The sequence below is a fragment of the Epinephelus fuscoguttatus genome, linkage group LG15, assembly GCF_011397635.1.
Source record: "Epinephelus fuscoguttatus linkage group LG15, E.fuscoguttatus.final_Chr_v1".
In the NCBI taxonomy this organism is placed as follows: domain Eukaryota; kingdom Metazoa; phylum Chordata; class Actinopteri; order Perciformes; family Serranidae; genus Epinephelus; species Epinephelus fuscoguttatus.
Genome location: NC_064766.1, coordinates 21,445,544 through 21,461,947, shown reverse-complemented (window position 1 = coordinate 21,461,947; position 16,404 = coordinate 21,445,544). Strand labels below are relative to the sequence as shown.

The window sequence follows — 16,404 nt, the reverse complement described above, 5'->3', positions numbered from 1 at the left end:
TTAGCCATCCAAGATATGTTTAACAGATTAAACCTTCAGTGATAGCCTAAAATTTAACATTAAATATTAAAATTACACAACAATTTTCTTTAAAACCTGGTGTTGGTGGTCGAAACTAAGAGCCCGTCAGCTCTTTGATCAGCCAGAGGTTTCCCATCATGCCCTGGGCCTTCCTTGAAGTTGGTGGAGAGCAACTGCAGCATCTGGCTCCATCTCATGACGTGATCACTGCCCATGTGTGCATGACATCAGCGCAAGATGAACAAAAATCTAACCATCATGCATTGTGCTGTGATTGTTGGTAATCGATTCGGTGAAAGCCTGACTCATCTCGGAACAAGCTCATCATTTTTTAACTAACATTTTAATTAAGATAATTAGTTGGAGCACTGATTTAACGACTTTCTTTGCTACTTAACTTCATTGTCACTTCAGGAAATACTTGGATTGATTGATCATTATTTTAGTCATCATCTCAGATTGTTCCATTTGAATAAGACGTCAAAGGAGGTAAAACTGTTCACAGTAAAAGCAAAGATAGGAGAAAAGTCCAAATTTAAAAACGAAAAGTGTAGCACAACTTATTTTTTATGCCTCAAGTTTATCATGTGACCCCTCAGAGGAGCTTGAGCCCAGGTTTGGAACCACAAGTTCAAATTGTTCATCATGGAAAACTCCTCTGTTCTCTTTAAATCATCTGAAGTTTAATATCTTAAGTTTTTGGATAGCTTATGAGTAAAAAAAAAATTGCTGCTCAGAAATGCCAAAGATGTTTGCTGTTATTTATAAACTGTCCTGTTTAAAGGCATCATTCAGATTTACAAGGTACTTACCCATAGTTGGTGTATTAAATACAATAGATGGCAGATGCCAGTTTGGAGAAGCAGGCTGGGGTCCGACATGGAAGCTGAGCAATGTACTGCTGTGGAGGGGTCAGAAACAAAATGTAGTATAGCCACCTAAAAAAAAACTGTATCACTTTAAGTGCTTTACCCTTCTGTCAGATGAGCCTTTAACGGCTTCAGTTCCCCACCTGTGCTCTCATCAAAGCCACCAGACTCCATTGACAAAAACAGTAATTTTAGCTCTCTGAAAACAGGAGCTGCTGGTCCCCTGCTGCATGGATAAATGTGTTTGTTAGTGTTATTGTGTGACTTAAGTGAATCCAAACTGACCCTTTTAAACACCAAAGTCACACAATAACTCAAACTAACTAAATAATAAAGGCAGCAATAGACCAGCAGCTCCTGTTTCCAGTTATGTTAAATCACTCTTTTTCTCAATGGAGTCTGGTTTTGAAGAGAGCAACGCAACAGTTTAATTTTCCCGCTGGAAATCACAGTCTGACATTGAGGTAAAGCAGTGAAAATACTCTAAATATATTGTACACTTAAACTGATACTGATTATTTTAGGTGCGACTTTTTTTTTTTTTTTTTTTTGCTTTTTTTTAAAGTGGCTAAAATATGTTTTGTTGGTGGCTCCATGCACAGCAGTACATTGCTTAACTTCCCATGTCAGACTCCAGCCTGCTTCTCCAAACTGGGGGTGTGCCAACTGACGTCTAATGTATATAACACACTGTCTGTGGGTAAGTACCTCATACAATCCCACTTCAAAAAAATCAGAACTGTCCCTTTAAGTTTGCCCACCAAATAATAAGGATGCATTTATTATTTAACTGTTAAATGTTCTGCTTAGTGCACATCTTATTGAGAATGTGTTGCATTTCATGTAACACATTATAGAAATAAATTATAGAATTAATTTAAAAATTGTCTGTGTTTGGTCAGTAATTTATTCAAAGGGCCCAGAGACTACACCCACAACTACTGAGTTTGAGGTGGACCTTTCCTTTCAGGCATCATATGTGGGTTAGTATGTTCAGAACGAATAAAAATACTTTGCAGGATTATCTTCAGACACGTCATTTGGGATTAAACTGAACTCTGAACAGCCTCTGACTCCGTGAATTCACCGGAGAGCAGGACAGAGTGTGTTTGGAGGCAGGAGACAGACTTCAGCTCCAGGCGTCATGCAGCATCCAGACAAGTGCCTTCATCATTTGTCATTTTTAATATAAATCTTTTCACCCTCACACAAATTGCACTTTTTTTTTATCTCCAAATGGACACACAGTCAGCAGTGGACAACTTACTGGTTGACATCTTCCTTATACACCGTGAACTGGCTAAAAAGAAGGAGAAACAAAAAGAATAAAATAAGAGACATCTAACTTGATCTTACCACCACTTTACTATGGCATGCATAGGTTTCAGACCTTACTCAGAAAGAGACAACAGACACTTTGTCTAAGAAGTTTGCTAAACGATGCCGTGACTGCTTGCGATCCAGGAAAAGAAAACAAAAGAAACCCAAAGAGAAACAAACCAGAAAAGCTCGGTTCCACCTGGGTAAAAACTAGAGGTGAAGATGGGAGTCGTGTCTAGCGTAAGCCTCGGCATTCCTGTTTCTCTGGAAGTGGCGAGCACGAATACACGGGCTTCAAACACACAGCTGCAATGTCGTCTTCCTAAAGTATTTGGTTCTTTATTTTGTGAATGTGACAGCCACAGTCCTGTTGACAATACTGAGTGTTGTTTTTGTTTTATTTTCCCCGCTGATGCTAAGAAACGCGAGAGGCCAGAGAAGAACACGGTGACAAAACTGAAACCTCGCCTCTGAGGGATGATGGGTAGACATGGGTAGTTGGAGACGAGCGGACTTGAGGGCTTTTCATACCTGAATGCTATTTCAACAGCAGCTTTGGAAAATAATAACGAGACAGCAAGATGCTACCCGGGAGCAACGCGGAGTCGAGGTTGACTAAAGGTGAACCGGCGTCTGAGCCAGTCCGAGGTCGATGTTAAGTATCGGGCAAACTGACAACAAAACAAGCAACAAATCTGGCACCTGCTACCCGACATGAAAGCGAACTGAAATTTAAATTCTTCCTTGATGTTTGTTCAGAATTTTAATCACCCAAAAAAAGAATTTAAAGTATTTTTCTGCAACAACAGCACCCCCTACGTGTGAATTTTTGGTGCTGACTCTTGATGCCGGTATGGCTAATCTGATTCATGCAGTACCCTTTTAAGTAGGCACTAAAATTATTTCAGATCATCACTTCAGACAGCTTGGAGTCGACTTTGTTAGCCCTTATTTTGTACAGTGGTTCCCAAAGTGGATGCAGTAACATGCTGAGGTACTGTAAGGACGAGCGAGGAGTGACGCCAGATTTATTTCTGTTTTGTAAATTCTACTTTTGCACACATGCAGCTGGGCGATGTAGTTTTAAGATCATTTTTTGCAGCGTTTTTGCCTTGATTAGACAGGACAGATCCAGAGTGGATGGGGGAGAGAGGGGAGGGACATGCAGCAAAGGGCCATGGGTTGACATTGAGCCCGCAGCTGCTGCAGCAAGAACAAAGCCTTTGTACATGGAGTGTCCGCTCTACTAGGTGTGCTAGTGAATGCCCTGGGTTGCTGAACACAGGACCTGCTGGTCTATGTCCGAAAGAAAAGCCCACATTTCTGGCTGGAAGGAGAAACACGCCTCCTTTTAAACACTAAGATTTGGTTATCAGCAGGTTTTTTTAAACATCCATAAATATCACAAAATGTGAACCTTTTCAAGAAGGTGGTTGAGGGAATGGCGGGGAGGTGGAACAAGTCCGCCACCACTGGAAAACTTTGGGGAAAAAAAAAATCCTACCCAGCCGTCCCTCTTTTCTGTATTTTGTTGTGATAAAACGACATGTTAAGACAAGTTATCGGAGCGTGCACAGCTGCATGTGAACGGGAATATTAGTGTGACATTGATTTTCATCAGCCATGTGAACAGCTGAGAGGGAATTATCTGTTTTAAAAGGGCAAAAAAAGGAATATTTTGTGCCCTTAACGGAAGTTAGTGTGGAAAGCAAAATGCAGTGTGTCCTGTGTTGTTGGCTCTGAAGGAAACATAAAATGGTCCAGCTGTTTGTGACAGCGGTGCTACCAGTACCACTTTAAAAAGTTTGGGAACCACTGGCATAGTTCAATCTGTGGTTTAAACACTCTCATGTGATTCTGTAACTCCGTACATTAGCGACTGCCGTAATTTGACTTTAGCGGTATCATACAAAGCGCAGTGGTTAAAAGACTACTTGTTTTGACACTGTGGTCAGTTTGAATTTCATCACTGCCACTTCTGGAACTATGAATAGGAAGACAGCCAAACACGAGCCTCCTTTGCATAATCATCCAGGACGAACACAGCACAGAGTGTGCAGGTGACTCACAAACCCAAACTGAAGAAGAAAAGTAACGTTAGCGAGCTAACTATCTTCAATTTTCAGAGTAGAGAGTAATTAGCCTAGCTTGCTAGCTTCATCGTTCCAAATGAAATATAACCTCAGCAGCATAATGAGTCTTCCCAAATGTCAGCAGGGGACAGAGATTTTAAACTGTTGACTGATAACTACAAACAATCACTTTTCACTTGTTGAAAAAGTTAAAAAAACTTGTATCGATGTTTAGGGGCTTTGACGCTACAGGGCTGCGATATCTTGCAATCGGTAACGCACCATTAAAAGGGATAGTTTGGATATTCTGAAGTGGGTTTATATGAGGTACATATCCATAGTCAGATTATTACATTCAATAGATGGCGGTCTGCACGCCCCCAGTTTGGAGAAGCAGGCTGGAGTACTGACACCGAAGCTAAACAATGTACTGCTGGAGACAGGGGCGATAACAAAAGCCACCTAAAAAAATCTGTCAGTTTAAGTGTACGTTTTGCGGAGAACATTTTCACAGCTTTACCTTTCCATCAGACAGCCTGTTCCAACGGCTTCAGTTCTTTATCAGTGCTCTCGTCAAAGCCACCAGACTCCATTGACAAAAATAGTAATTTTGGCTGGCTGAGCACAGGAGCTGCTGGTCTACTGCTGACTTGATGGGTTAGTAAGTTTGTGTTATCGTGTGACTTTGATGAATCTGAACTAACCCAGTTAAATGCCAAAGTCACACAATGACACAAACTAACTAACCAATCGAGGCAGCAGTAGACCAGCAGCTCCTGTGCTCAGCAGTATTAAATCACTGTTTTTCTCAATGGAGTCTGGAAGAAAGTGATATAATGGCTTCAGTTTCCCACTGGAAATCACTGTCTGACATTAAAGTAGAGCAGTGAAAAAACTCCCAAGGTAGTGTACACTTAAACTGACAGATATTTTTAGGTGGCTAAAATACATGTTGTTTCGGACCCTGTCCGCAGCAGTACATTGCTTATCTTCCATATCAGATTTCAGCCCGTTTCTCCAAACTGGAGGCATGCCGACTGACATCTACTGTAGGCAATACACTGACTATGGATAAGTACTTCATACAACTCCACTTCAAAAAATCTGAACTATCCCTTTAAGTTGACAGCCTGTTGCCTGGCAATGACGGCTTTCAGTTGTTAATCAAAAGATGGAAAATGACACAATCATAATCTTTCCTTAACACACAAAGTGAGAAGAACTCAAATTTCAGTTCGACTTTAAATCAAGCGCAGAGCTCGTTTCGAGGCTGACTTCATAGCATCTCAGTTTTAATGTTGCTTGCTCTTCTGGGTTGAGTCTGAAAAGCCCGTCGCTGTGCTGCTAAAAAACAACAAAACAAAAAACAGAGGCCGCCTGTAATCGAGGCCCGTTTCAATCGGCTGCTTGGTTGGACCGTCCTGTTCTAAACCGAGGGGGAGGAGGAACAAAGGGACATTTTGGCTCCTGAGTTCTGTGTGGGTTAAGGATTAGCATAGACATCGATACGAAAATAAAGATTAACAATGTTTGCATCAAACCTGCTGTGTAGCTGGGGATTTGGGGGGTAACAGGTAAAAATGGGGTCAGACATCATCACAGGGTTCCTACACAGGGCTTCCATTTTTAGAAATCCCAGACATTGTCCCGGAGTGTTTGAAGATTCTTTCCTATTAAGTGCGAGATTAAGCCTCACTGTGGAGACAGATTACTTCACCACAAGAACCACAATATGTGAAATGAAAGTTCTAAGACTCTGTGTTTCAGGACGTCAGAGAAGTTACGTTTTCCAAAATCTTACAGACCTGGAGATGGTCACATGTATCAGCTTCCCACCTGCGTAGGGACCCTGGAGTCAAAAAGCAGGAGACATAAAAACTTGTACAGACGAGGAACAACCAGCACGCTTCAGGAGAGACTGGTGTCAGTACAAAGCATTAAAGGATTGGGTTTTTTTTTTCAATGATTTCCTTTCGTTTGATAACTAAATATCTTACTCTATTGATATAATTCCATTTTGTTAAATTCATATATAAACGTTAACATGTACACACGCTCGTCACTGGTAATCGGTGGAATTGGGACCTTTATTATAATAAGTGGAACTTGCTCTTGCTGGCGCTCAACAAATATACTGTGAATGCAAGTAACAATAATTAATATAATGATAATTATAATAATAATAATAGTCATCGTCGTCTGCACCATGCCTTGTAAACCTGGAAAAAACTAAAAACAAAACAAGAGCCAGGTAACCACCCCTCCCCCGTCCCCCCATGAAAAACGAAAACAAAAACAAAAAGATTAAAAACAGGGAACGTTGAGTCGAGACTGTAGATTCTCTCTGGCTTCTTCAAAGTCCCGAGTCTACATGCGTCACACAGATCTCCGCCGATGTCCTGAAGTGAGTGGAGAGAGTGGGAGGGGGAGGGGGTTGGTGCAGGGAGTGAAGGAGAGGGGCGGGGTAGGCGGTCCCTAACGGAGCCTTGTTGCGTTGGCTGGAGTTTGGAGCACTCAGCAAGCCTTGGTGGAGACGGACTTTCCAATCCTGTTTTCAGCATCAGCCTGCCTCCGTGTTTGCGTGTGTGCGCACGTTTGCCTGGTAAGCCAGGTTTACAAGGACCACGTTAAAGGGTGGTCGGCCATGGCGGTCACTCGTCTGTTTCTTTTTTCTCTCTCTCTTATTTTTCCATTTATATGGATATTTGACCAGGGCTTTTTATTTTTCAGTCTGTCCACCCCGGTTTGATGCCCCCAGGTATGAGGGGGTTGGATATCTGCGGCGAGTCCACACGAGTTCGGCTCTCTGGGTATTTTCAAGTCGGCTACTCTTGGTTGGCGTCCCCGCTGTCAGTCAGAATGATGCAGACGCAGCCTCGCCGGCTGGAGGTGGGGGTTTGCGTGGCCAACCAAGGTGGAGGCGTATTTTCATATTTACGATGGAGAGGGAGGTGCTGTGTGTGTGTGTGTGTGTGTGTGTGTGTGTGTGTGTGTGAGTGTATGTGTGTGTGTGTTTGTTTCAAATGTATGCGGTGTGTGTAAGCAGTCTGAGGATCTTCCCAGAAATGACTCCTGATCCTCGGCGGTGTTCGTGAACAAGCAGAACAGGAAGCGAGTGAGGTGGTTAACTTTCTACTACTTGTTATCGTGCAGAGGAGCATCTCCTCGGCTAATAGGACTACACTGATGGAGGAGGTGGTAGGGGCCACTTCTGGACAGGTCCTCAGACTCTGTGTGTTGGTGGGTGTGTGTGTGTGTGTGTGTTTGTGTGTGTGTGTGTACACGGGGCTAGTGCAGGTAATCGTCCACAGAGGCGAAGGCGCAGGATCCGCTGCCAGTTCGTGCCATGATGGCGAGGCACTGGGCGGCCTGACCCACGGCCTGGGCCAGGGGGGGCTGCTTGGGCAAGTTGTGAGTCTCTGGAGAGAAAAAGGAGGCAGAGGGGGAACAACGAGGTCAGGACTGCAGACAACAAAGAACAGGAGTGATGACGTGTGTGTATGCTTCAATCTTCAAGTGCTTGTTGTGCAGTCAGCACAACACCTGAAGCCCCCTCACTTCACACTGTCCCGACGTATCACGTGGTCACATTTTGTTTTAACACAGGACAGCTGACTTACCTAATATTGCACTGTTGAGAGTGGAGCAGACCGGCTCTCTCTGAATGGCGTCCAGCTGGTAGCCGACTGGGCTGCTCCAGGGGTCTGAGTAGGCCAGCAGGCTGAATGCATCCTGCGGCAGGAGACACAAACAACAACAAACACTGATCACACTGCTCTACTTTTTCTTACACACATGTTCTCATTAAGACATCTAGATCAACGATGTGTAACTCTGTTTCTAAGGTTAAACCAAGTAATCTGATTGGTTGTATTCAACGTCTCATTCCTTTACACATGTCAGTATCACTCTGCGTTTGCCTGCTTTCAAACCTTAAAATCTACCCACTCCACCAGGCGTAAACAGTGTAACGACAAGACAGTTCTCTCAGATATTAGGCAAAGACTGCAGGAGGGTGGGGGGTTGTGTGGAAACATTTAAGCAGGATTTATACTTGAGCGTCAAATTGACGTCGTATCCATGGCATAGGCCCTGTCAACGTAGAGCCTATGCCTGACGTGCACCTCCCCAGAAATGTACTTATACGTTGTGGTGACTCAGACCTGTCTATTTCTGTGAAAAGAAACAAATTGTGAAGACAATAAAGCGTCCACAGAATAGCATTTTGTGTCTGAAAAGTCTTGTGTGTGTGATTTATCCTGGCTTCATATGAGCAAAGGAAATCTGCACTTGTCGCTAAGCTAATTAATACAATGTAAAATGCCATAGGCTTGTGCTAACAACATTAGCTTGTTGAATTTGTGGAGAAAATGTGTCCAAAAAAGACAAGTGCTTTGTCTGTGAATGCTGTGAGTTATAGTGAAGCTGATTTGTGTAATTGTGTTTGAAACTGTCCCTACTAAACCATTTTAATGTGTGTTTAATGTGTGTTTTTAATAAACCTAACTATATAGGACTTCAAAGAAACGCTACTGCTGACTAGTGTTTTGGAAGTGTAACTGCAGAGTGACACAGACGCACCACTGCGCAAGTATAAATGCTCACAACGGCAAGTGGAGGCAGTGCGGCACGCCTCACGTTTTGCATCCTGCAAAATGCTTTCAGTCTGATCAGCTTTAAGCTGCATTATGGGAAATGTGGGATGCTTTGTTTTTTTATGTACATACCAGTGAGTAAAAGTCAGGATATCTCAGCTTTCATTCTTCCTCTTTTTTTGTGAGTCCCCCAACTAAATCCACCAAGTAAACTTAACTCAAGCTATACTAGTATCACTGCACCTCCACTTCAGATAGAGGGTTTTTAGGTTTCCTAAATGCTTTTGTTGGTCTGTCAGCTTTTAAATGCTTTTTTTGTCACCCAAAAATTTAGCAACAGAGTTTTCAGATTCTGGCCAGTACAACTTTCTTTAGAAATTACTGCTAAAAATGTCGTTTAACAATTATTTGCTCCAAAGTTCAGCCTAGTGTGAGAATCACTGTGGTTTCAGTGTCACGACTGGGATTGAGTATTGTGTAAAATTACCAAATATAATGCCAACAGTACCTACTACAGTTTTGGGACTTAAACTTAACAGTTTAGTTAGCTTAGTTTGTTGACTTTTAATATGTTTATGTACATAAACATATTAAAAGTTTTATTTAGTTAAGTAAATAGTAAGTGCCTCAATTAAATTCAAGTTCAATTCATCGATAAGTTTCCACAGCACTGATCTTGGTGACTTCTTTGTTACCTTGAGCATCTTCTTGTTGGTTGAGTTCTTGCCACACTCGCGGCGGAGGTGTTCGCTCATGCTCTGGAGCTCCCTGCCGAAATGGATCATTCTCTCGATGGCTGCCTGGCTCCCGCCGCAAAGCTGCCTCTTGGACTGGGCTGACTCCACCTCTGCAGAGCCACAGCCAGGTCGACATGCAAAATGGAGTTTATAATAAAGTGACAGTACATACACACACAGGCATTTAGCTGGAGTGCTTATCCAGCAACTTGCAGTGACAGCAAGGGTAGAAATAAACCTCTAATCCTTGATTACCACAAGGTGTTCAAAAAAGGACATTTCATAGAGACAGAATGATGCTGCCTTCTTCTTACAGAGAAAAGGGAGGACAGAAAACCTTTGAGCTGCTCACGAGTAGTTCATCCCTCACACAGCCTCATCAACCAGGGCACAAATGTACGAAGAGGCAACCAGGGGTGCACTGCTGTGCTGATAAATGCTCAAATGAAGCCACTAATACCTCCGTACACACACTGTACTCACCCATGTCTGCGTCACAGTCGTCAGGCTCGGTGGCGTGTTTGGAGCTGCCGTTAAGGAAACCATTGGAGGACGATTCTGTCACTCCGTTGGTGAAGTGGTCGACCTCCATATCCACATCGCTACTGAGGCAGGACATGAGGAGAAGGACAGAGAAACACTCAGTACGTGTGAAAGCTCACAGGAAGTTCAGGAATTCCTCCTCAATGAATGTTGCACGTTGATTTCATAAATGATCTCGTGTGAAACACTTTCTAGCAAGGATGTTGGAGGTCAGCACCTCTTTGTAACAATTCCCTGAGAGCTAGAGCTCTAATTTTCTGCCTGAGCCCCACTAGGCCTGACAAGACCTGCCAGGTTCAGGCCTGGCTGGGCTGTAATTTCTCAACATTCTCGCCAATTTGAGGGACTTTTGTTTTGTTTTTTGCTTCGTTTTGTTTGTTAATGAAACTGGCAGTGCTTTTGTGTAAATGCCAAGAGTTTCAGCGGACTGAATCAAGGGGGAAAGTGAGAGAAGAGGGGGGACTACGACAGAGAGGGAGAGTGATCAAACAACAGAGAGGGGCTGCAAAGCAACTTGGTTGACAGTGTTTGCTTCTGCCTTCCAAGCAGTGGGAGAGATGTGTGTAAAGGTGCTGACACACCAAGCCGACATCAAAGAACTAGCGGTGACGAAAGCCAACTGTTCCGTTGTCTACGTCGCCTCATGTCGTCCTGTGTCAGTTGCATTTGAACACACTACACGGACTACATCAGACGGCCAAGTAGCACGTACGTTCTGCGGCCGCATGAGAGGAAATAACGCAAAAAAGGGAAACTGGAAGTCTGAGGAATGCATGAGATAAACAAAGTAGCGGAGTCCTGTCAGTCGAGGGGTTTCCTATCTGTGCAGCCGAGCACCGCAGCCCCTCCACAGACCAGAGTCCTGCACTGGGTCGGGTACCTGCAAAAACAGCTGATTTGCGGATGTTTTTTAAAAATACATTTTTTCCTGGGTTCGGATCTGGGCGGAAAAAATAACATGCGGGTCAGATCACGGGTTTTAGATAAACACATCAGTCATTAGTTCGGTAAACTACAGATAACTATCTTGGTCATTATTTACTCTCTGAGGATCGCCTCCACTATTTCGCAATGGTCATTGGTTCAGCTGTTTACACGCGTTTTACCATCTAATAACACAATTTGTGATTGGACGACAGAATCAACATGGCTGCCACCGTCTAACAAGCGCTGCTTCCAAAATAGTAAATAATTATTTAGGTATTTGAGAAATAAGTGGATAAAACGTACAACTATCACTTTATAATGTTTCTGAAGTGTTTCCCTGATGGATTACTTCTCTCCTTGATGGATTCTAAAAACACGCGACGGCTCGTAACTGCTGAACGTCGCTCTGGACAGAAAGTAAGTCTATTATTACACATGTAAAGTTCCTTTACATAGATTAAAAGTTTAAAAGCATTAAACGTAACAAATGAGTGCTTTTACACTCGTATGGTAAAAGAACACAGAGAGTTGATGATGGAGCTGAAGTCAGGTTTTTATTGTGAGAGCTGCTTCATTCAGGTCGTTGTTTACTTACTGGCACCTTAACTGTGGCGATATGGTATTCAATATTCAGCCAATATGACCCAAAATGATTACTTTAAATCCGGGTTACGGGTCGGGCTGCGGGTCGTGTTTCAACGGGTCGGACCGGGTTGCAGTACTAATTGGCCTGATGCGCGGGTTTGCGGTTCAGGTGCGGGTTTGTATGTCGCCGGGTCGGGGCGGATCTTGAAAACTGGACCCATGCAGGACTCTGCCACAGACTATTACATCCAGACGGTCCCGATGTTTCCTCCTCAGGCTCCACTTCACTCAGCTTCACTCAGCTGCCCGACAAACCCGCTGCTTCATCCCACTTTAACCTGAATAACAAACCGGGGCTCTGTGCTCCGGGTGGATCCAAACGGAGAGTCGGGGCTAGCTCAGAGACTAGTGGAGGCTAACTGGCTGTGCTTCCCTCCAGCTAGCTCCAGTTTGTTATTCAGGTTAAAGTGGGAAGAAGCAGCGGGTCTGTCTGGCAGCTGAGTGAAGTGGAGCCTGAGGAGGAAGCACCTGTTAGCCCTGGTTTCACTACAGGCAGATTCACTCGCTACAGGGGCGAGGAAATAAAAACCTGAACAGCCAATCAGAGTGATCTCTCTCACCGACAAGCTCCGCCGCTAATTCAACATGCTCAATCTGCCGAAAAGCTGACGATGCGGGACACACCACAAAAACTAGGCCGACAGGCGCTCACCGGCGGCCTGACTTTGGTCAACGACCTACCGTCGGCTTGGGGTGTCAGGGCCTTAACATGCAGCCAAGAGCGGTGATCATCATTTCTGCGGCACATCGCTATGGACCGCTGTGTGCACTAGAAGCACTGTGGGGCCGCAGCCCACTCTGCGAAACCTGTCGTTCACATAACAACAGACTATTGAAATAAGGAAGAGAAGAAGAAGTGGTGCGAGGATATACATAGGCTTCTAGCTTATGTATGTTTTTAAATTAGAAAAAATACATTGTGATATTAAAATCTATGTTTTCTACGTAGAAATTCTCGATTTTGATTGGGCTCGGGCTCAAAACTGCTGCTGTAGTTCGGGCATGAGTCGGGCTTGGACAGAAACTGCGCAGGTTAACGTGGAGTTGGGCCTGATGTTTTGGTCCCATTGTGGATTGTTATTTAATAAGAATGTTGTCTTTATAAAACTTTTGTGGCATGTAGTAGGGCATGCGGGCTTTGCCTTTCCTTTAAACCACTGGAGGTTAGCAAAAACAAACTTTTGAGCTGCTGTTAAGTCACTCTCTATGCTTACAGTTGAGCAAGGCCAGTCGTGTTGTTAAATACAGCAGTATTTCTGTATTGGCTTAGAAAGCAGTAAATCTTAATCAGACTCTCTGCAGATTTCTTCCAGTAATGTGGCTTTAAGCTATTCAAATTAATGTGGATTTCAGTTTCAGTGAGGGGATGGTACCAATCACAGGCAGTTTCGAAGCATACATTCAGCTTTCTATGCAAATTAAACGGCATGCTGTGTGTGTCAGTGTTTTCCTCAGTACCTGGTTATGGGTTGTTGGCTGCGGCTCCCGTTGAGGCTAACGTCAGACGCTGGGAGTGTGGAGCCAGAGCCTGGGGGGCAGGGCTTGTGACTGTGAGGGGAGGAGCTGTGGCTCTTATTAGACGTCACACCATTACAGCAGTTACTGTCAAACCCTGAAAACAACAGAGTGAAAGATGGACATGTTTTTAACTATTAATGAGTGACATCTTTAGTATAAAGAAGGCTCTGCTGATGCTGATGAGTCCCCTTCAACTAGACGTCATTAAAGTGTTTCTGTTTAAAGTGCAGCCACAATCTGATCACCATAAACTGTATTTCTGTCACAACTTGCAATCACAGAGTGTTCTGTGTCACAAACATTAACTTTTCAGGGCTACTTAAAGATAATAACTATTCAGTGAACACCTGCACAGCTGCTGATCCAGATACTATTCAGTCAATAAAAAGAAAGATGCCAAATCTGTAGGTCTAAGCACATTTTATAGAGCAGATACTAGGCTGTAAAAAGATAATTGCTGTCACAGTAAAATGCAAAACGATTTATATATCTTAACGATCAGAGCCTATAATTCCCAACGGGCACAGACTCACCGACAGACATTGATTAATTGAAATAAGCGTCTTTCATATAACCCCCGGAAGTGATCTCAAGAGCTAACCCCACCACAGGTATTGTCTGTGCCAGGTACGACCCACAGCTGCCCCAGAATCTATCCCCCTGTTGTGGCACTGTGGATCAAACAGACCTCACTACAGCCTTTCTCCGTCAAACCCACCACCCACTTATCATAGCAAAACCATAAATCTTAAAATCATAAAGAAAAATTACAAGATGAAATAAATCATTAAAAAGGCATAAAATTATGGAATTGTAAAACTGTAAATTATAAGATCAAGTAAGATACAACATTTTGAAAGAGTGGCAGCAGCGTGAAGCATAAAAAGAAAGATGTGAATACACTGAGCACAGCTGGAGCGTACCTGGGAGGTAGGGCTGGGAGCTGCTGGCTTTGTGGCTGGGGCTGCTGAAGGGCCGGGGGGAGCCGGGGTAACTGTCCTGAGACTTTGGGCTGCGACCTCCCAGACACCTCACCTCACTGTCCGTCCCGTTCACCATCTCTATGAACTGTCTCACCCTGGGGATGCACGTGAGGGAGGGAGGGCAGGATAAAGAAATGGAAGGGAAGATCATGAGAGGAAGAAGACAGTAAGAAAACAGAGGCCGAGAAAGAGAGAAAAGACAAGAGGATTGAACAGGAGAGGAGAAAGAAAAAGTGAGCAAATAAAATCCCTTTTCCATAAGAATAATTTCTCATTATCATCACTGCTAAATCTATCAGTTTCAGTAAGTCCCACAGAAAGTAGACTGTTAGATTTTTGCACCATATGCAGCAGGATTTCCTTGAAACATGGTCTTTATTTTAGTATTTTTAATTACTAAGAGGCAAATCTTCAACCTTGTGATTTAGAGTGCTTTCACACCTGCCCCGTTTGGTTCGGTTCAATTGAAATCAATTTCATTTGCCACTAAGTGCGGTTTGTTTGGGCAGGTGTGAACACAGCAATCACACTCGGGTGCACCAAAACAACCGGATACAAACACACTCTGGTGTGGTTTGTTTGTGGTGAGAACATGTTCCGACCTCGATCTGAACCAACTGCAGTCACACACATTGTTTGGGTTAAACATGAGCGTGTTACAGTCCTGGAGGATTATTAATGTGCACCTCCTCCTGTACTGCCTTAATATGCACATTCAGCACATCCAATGCATCAAAACATTGTTTTCTTGTTGGAGCTGCGCCTCGTTTTCAAACTGTATGGTTTGACTAAAATGAACAATGACAACAATATAGTCCACGATGAGCAGCGCTAAAATCAACCTGCGTAGTTGTCCCTCCATTGTGACATTAGAAAGTGTCGTATTTGTCTCGCAAGTGTACTCTTCTTCGTCGTTTTGTTTACTTCCTGGATTTTACCCACATGGAAATTCTGACCAATGAAGAGCAGCTTTCTCACACAACACATTTTATCTGGTCCGCTTGTAAATGCTGCCGTGAGAACACGAACCAACTCTAGGCAACTATGTATCTTTGTAACAAAATGAGTCTCTGATTCAGACCAAAGTAAGACAACTCTAGGTCTGAAAGCACCCCAAAATCAATCAATGGAACGTAAAAAAAACCAAAAAAAAACAACAACAAAACCATTCAAACTCAGCCTTGGTTAGTTACTTGAGCATGAAGAGAAGGTCTGGGTTCCTCTCCAGGAGGTTGGGGTAGAGCTGCTGGGTGGTCTCGATGGCCTCGCCCATTCTGCCTGACAACACCAGCTTCTGGATCTCTGCAAACCAAATGTGAGCATATTTACAAAAGATAATACTTACAGAGACTGTGCAAGAGGAATAAAGGAAGCTATGTCAAATTTTATACTAACTGTATATCATATGTAGTAAACACTCATTTTTACAGTACAGTACACATTCACTGCTGTTTTAACTAACAGGATGCAATGATGCAATTTGTGCTTCATGCAAAGGAAATCAAACCGCATCTTAAGAATCTATCTGTCAATCAGATGTCACAGAGGGAGGGATAGACTTTATTTTTACTTAAATATTCTAAGCAGTAGATCCCCTTTTATGCTGTGACCACTTTTATTTTAGCAAACAGCAGACTTCCATATTGATATCAGTATCAGATTTAAAATACTGAGAACATTTCTGGGTCCCATTTTTACCTCATACGAGGATTATTTAGAAAAAGATCCACACAGAAAGACTCACTCTGTCGGTTTTTGATGGAGGCCAGCTCCTCGTGCACGGCCTGGTCTGTGGATTTGGCAAAGGCTTCAGCTGTGGCACAATAGCTGTGGTGCACCAGGTAGGAAGCCACCATCCTGACGAGACAAGAGAAAACGAAACACACTCAGTGATCAGACGCAACAGCCGGAGAAATTACACAGACCATTACACTGAACAGGTAAGAGCTTCTCTGCATTGGGTCAGGACAGTTTATTCAGATTATCTGAACTGTTTTATCTCGAGATATGACCAAAAGTAAGCACACTTAAAATGTCAATAACAATCCACTCATTGTACAGGCAAAATGTGCACACAACTTGAACCAGGAAGTTGGTTTGTAAACTGTTTTACAATGGAGAGTTTGGGTAATAACTGTAATGTTTGCCTTTGGTTTCATGTTCGTGGCTAAACT

General features: G+C 43.4%; 1 protein-coding gene across 2 annotated transcripts in view; it reads right to left on the bottom strand.

Annotated features, from left to right (window-relative positions):
* Nucleotides 1-6,728: 6,728 nt before the first annotated feature.
* ranbp9 (RAN binding protein 9) overlaps nt 6,729-16,404 on the bottom strand; it is a 34,942-nt gene continuing 25,266 nt past the window's right edge. Inside the window, exons 7-14 of one of the 2 annotated variants that reach the window (XM_049597571.1) lie at nt 15,975-16,087; nt 15,424-15,532; nt 14,171-14,325; nt 13,188-13,341; nt 10,098-10,219; nt 9,573-9,724; nt 7,903-8,014; nt 6,729-7,701 (exon numbers count right to left, since the gene is read on the bottom strand). In XM_049597571.1, the coding sequence (XP_049453528.1) occupies nt 7,571-7,701; nt 7,903-8,014; nt 9,573-9,724; nt 10,098-10,219; nt 13,188-13,341; nt 14,171-14,325; nt 15,424-15,532; nt 15,975-16,087 (1,048 nt within the window). In that variant the 3' untranslated portion in view covers nt 6,729-7,570. The remainder of the gene's footprint in view (nt 7,702-7,902; nt 8,015-9,572; nt 9,725-10,097; nt 10,220-13,187; nt 13,342-14,170; nt 14,326-15,423; nt 15,533-15,974; nt 16,088-16,404) is intronic. The other variant, XM_049597572.1, reaches the window with a different exon arrangement.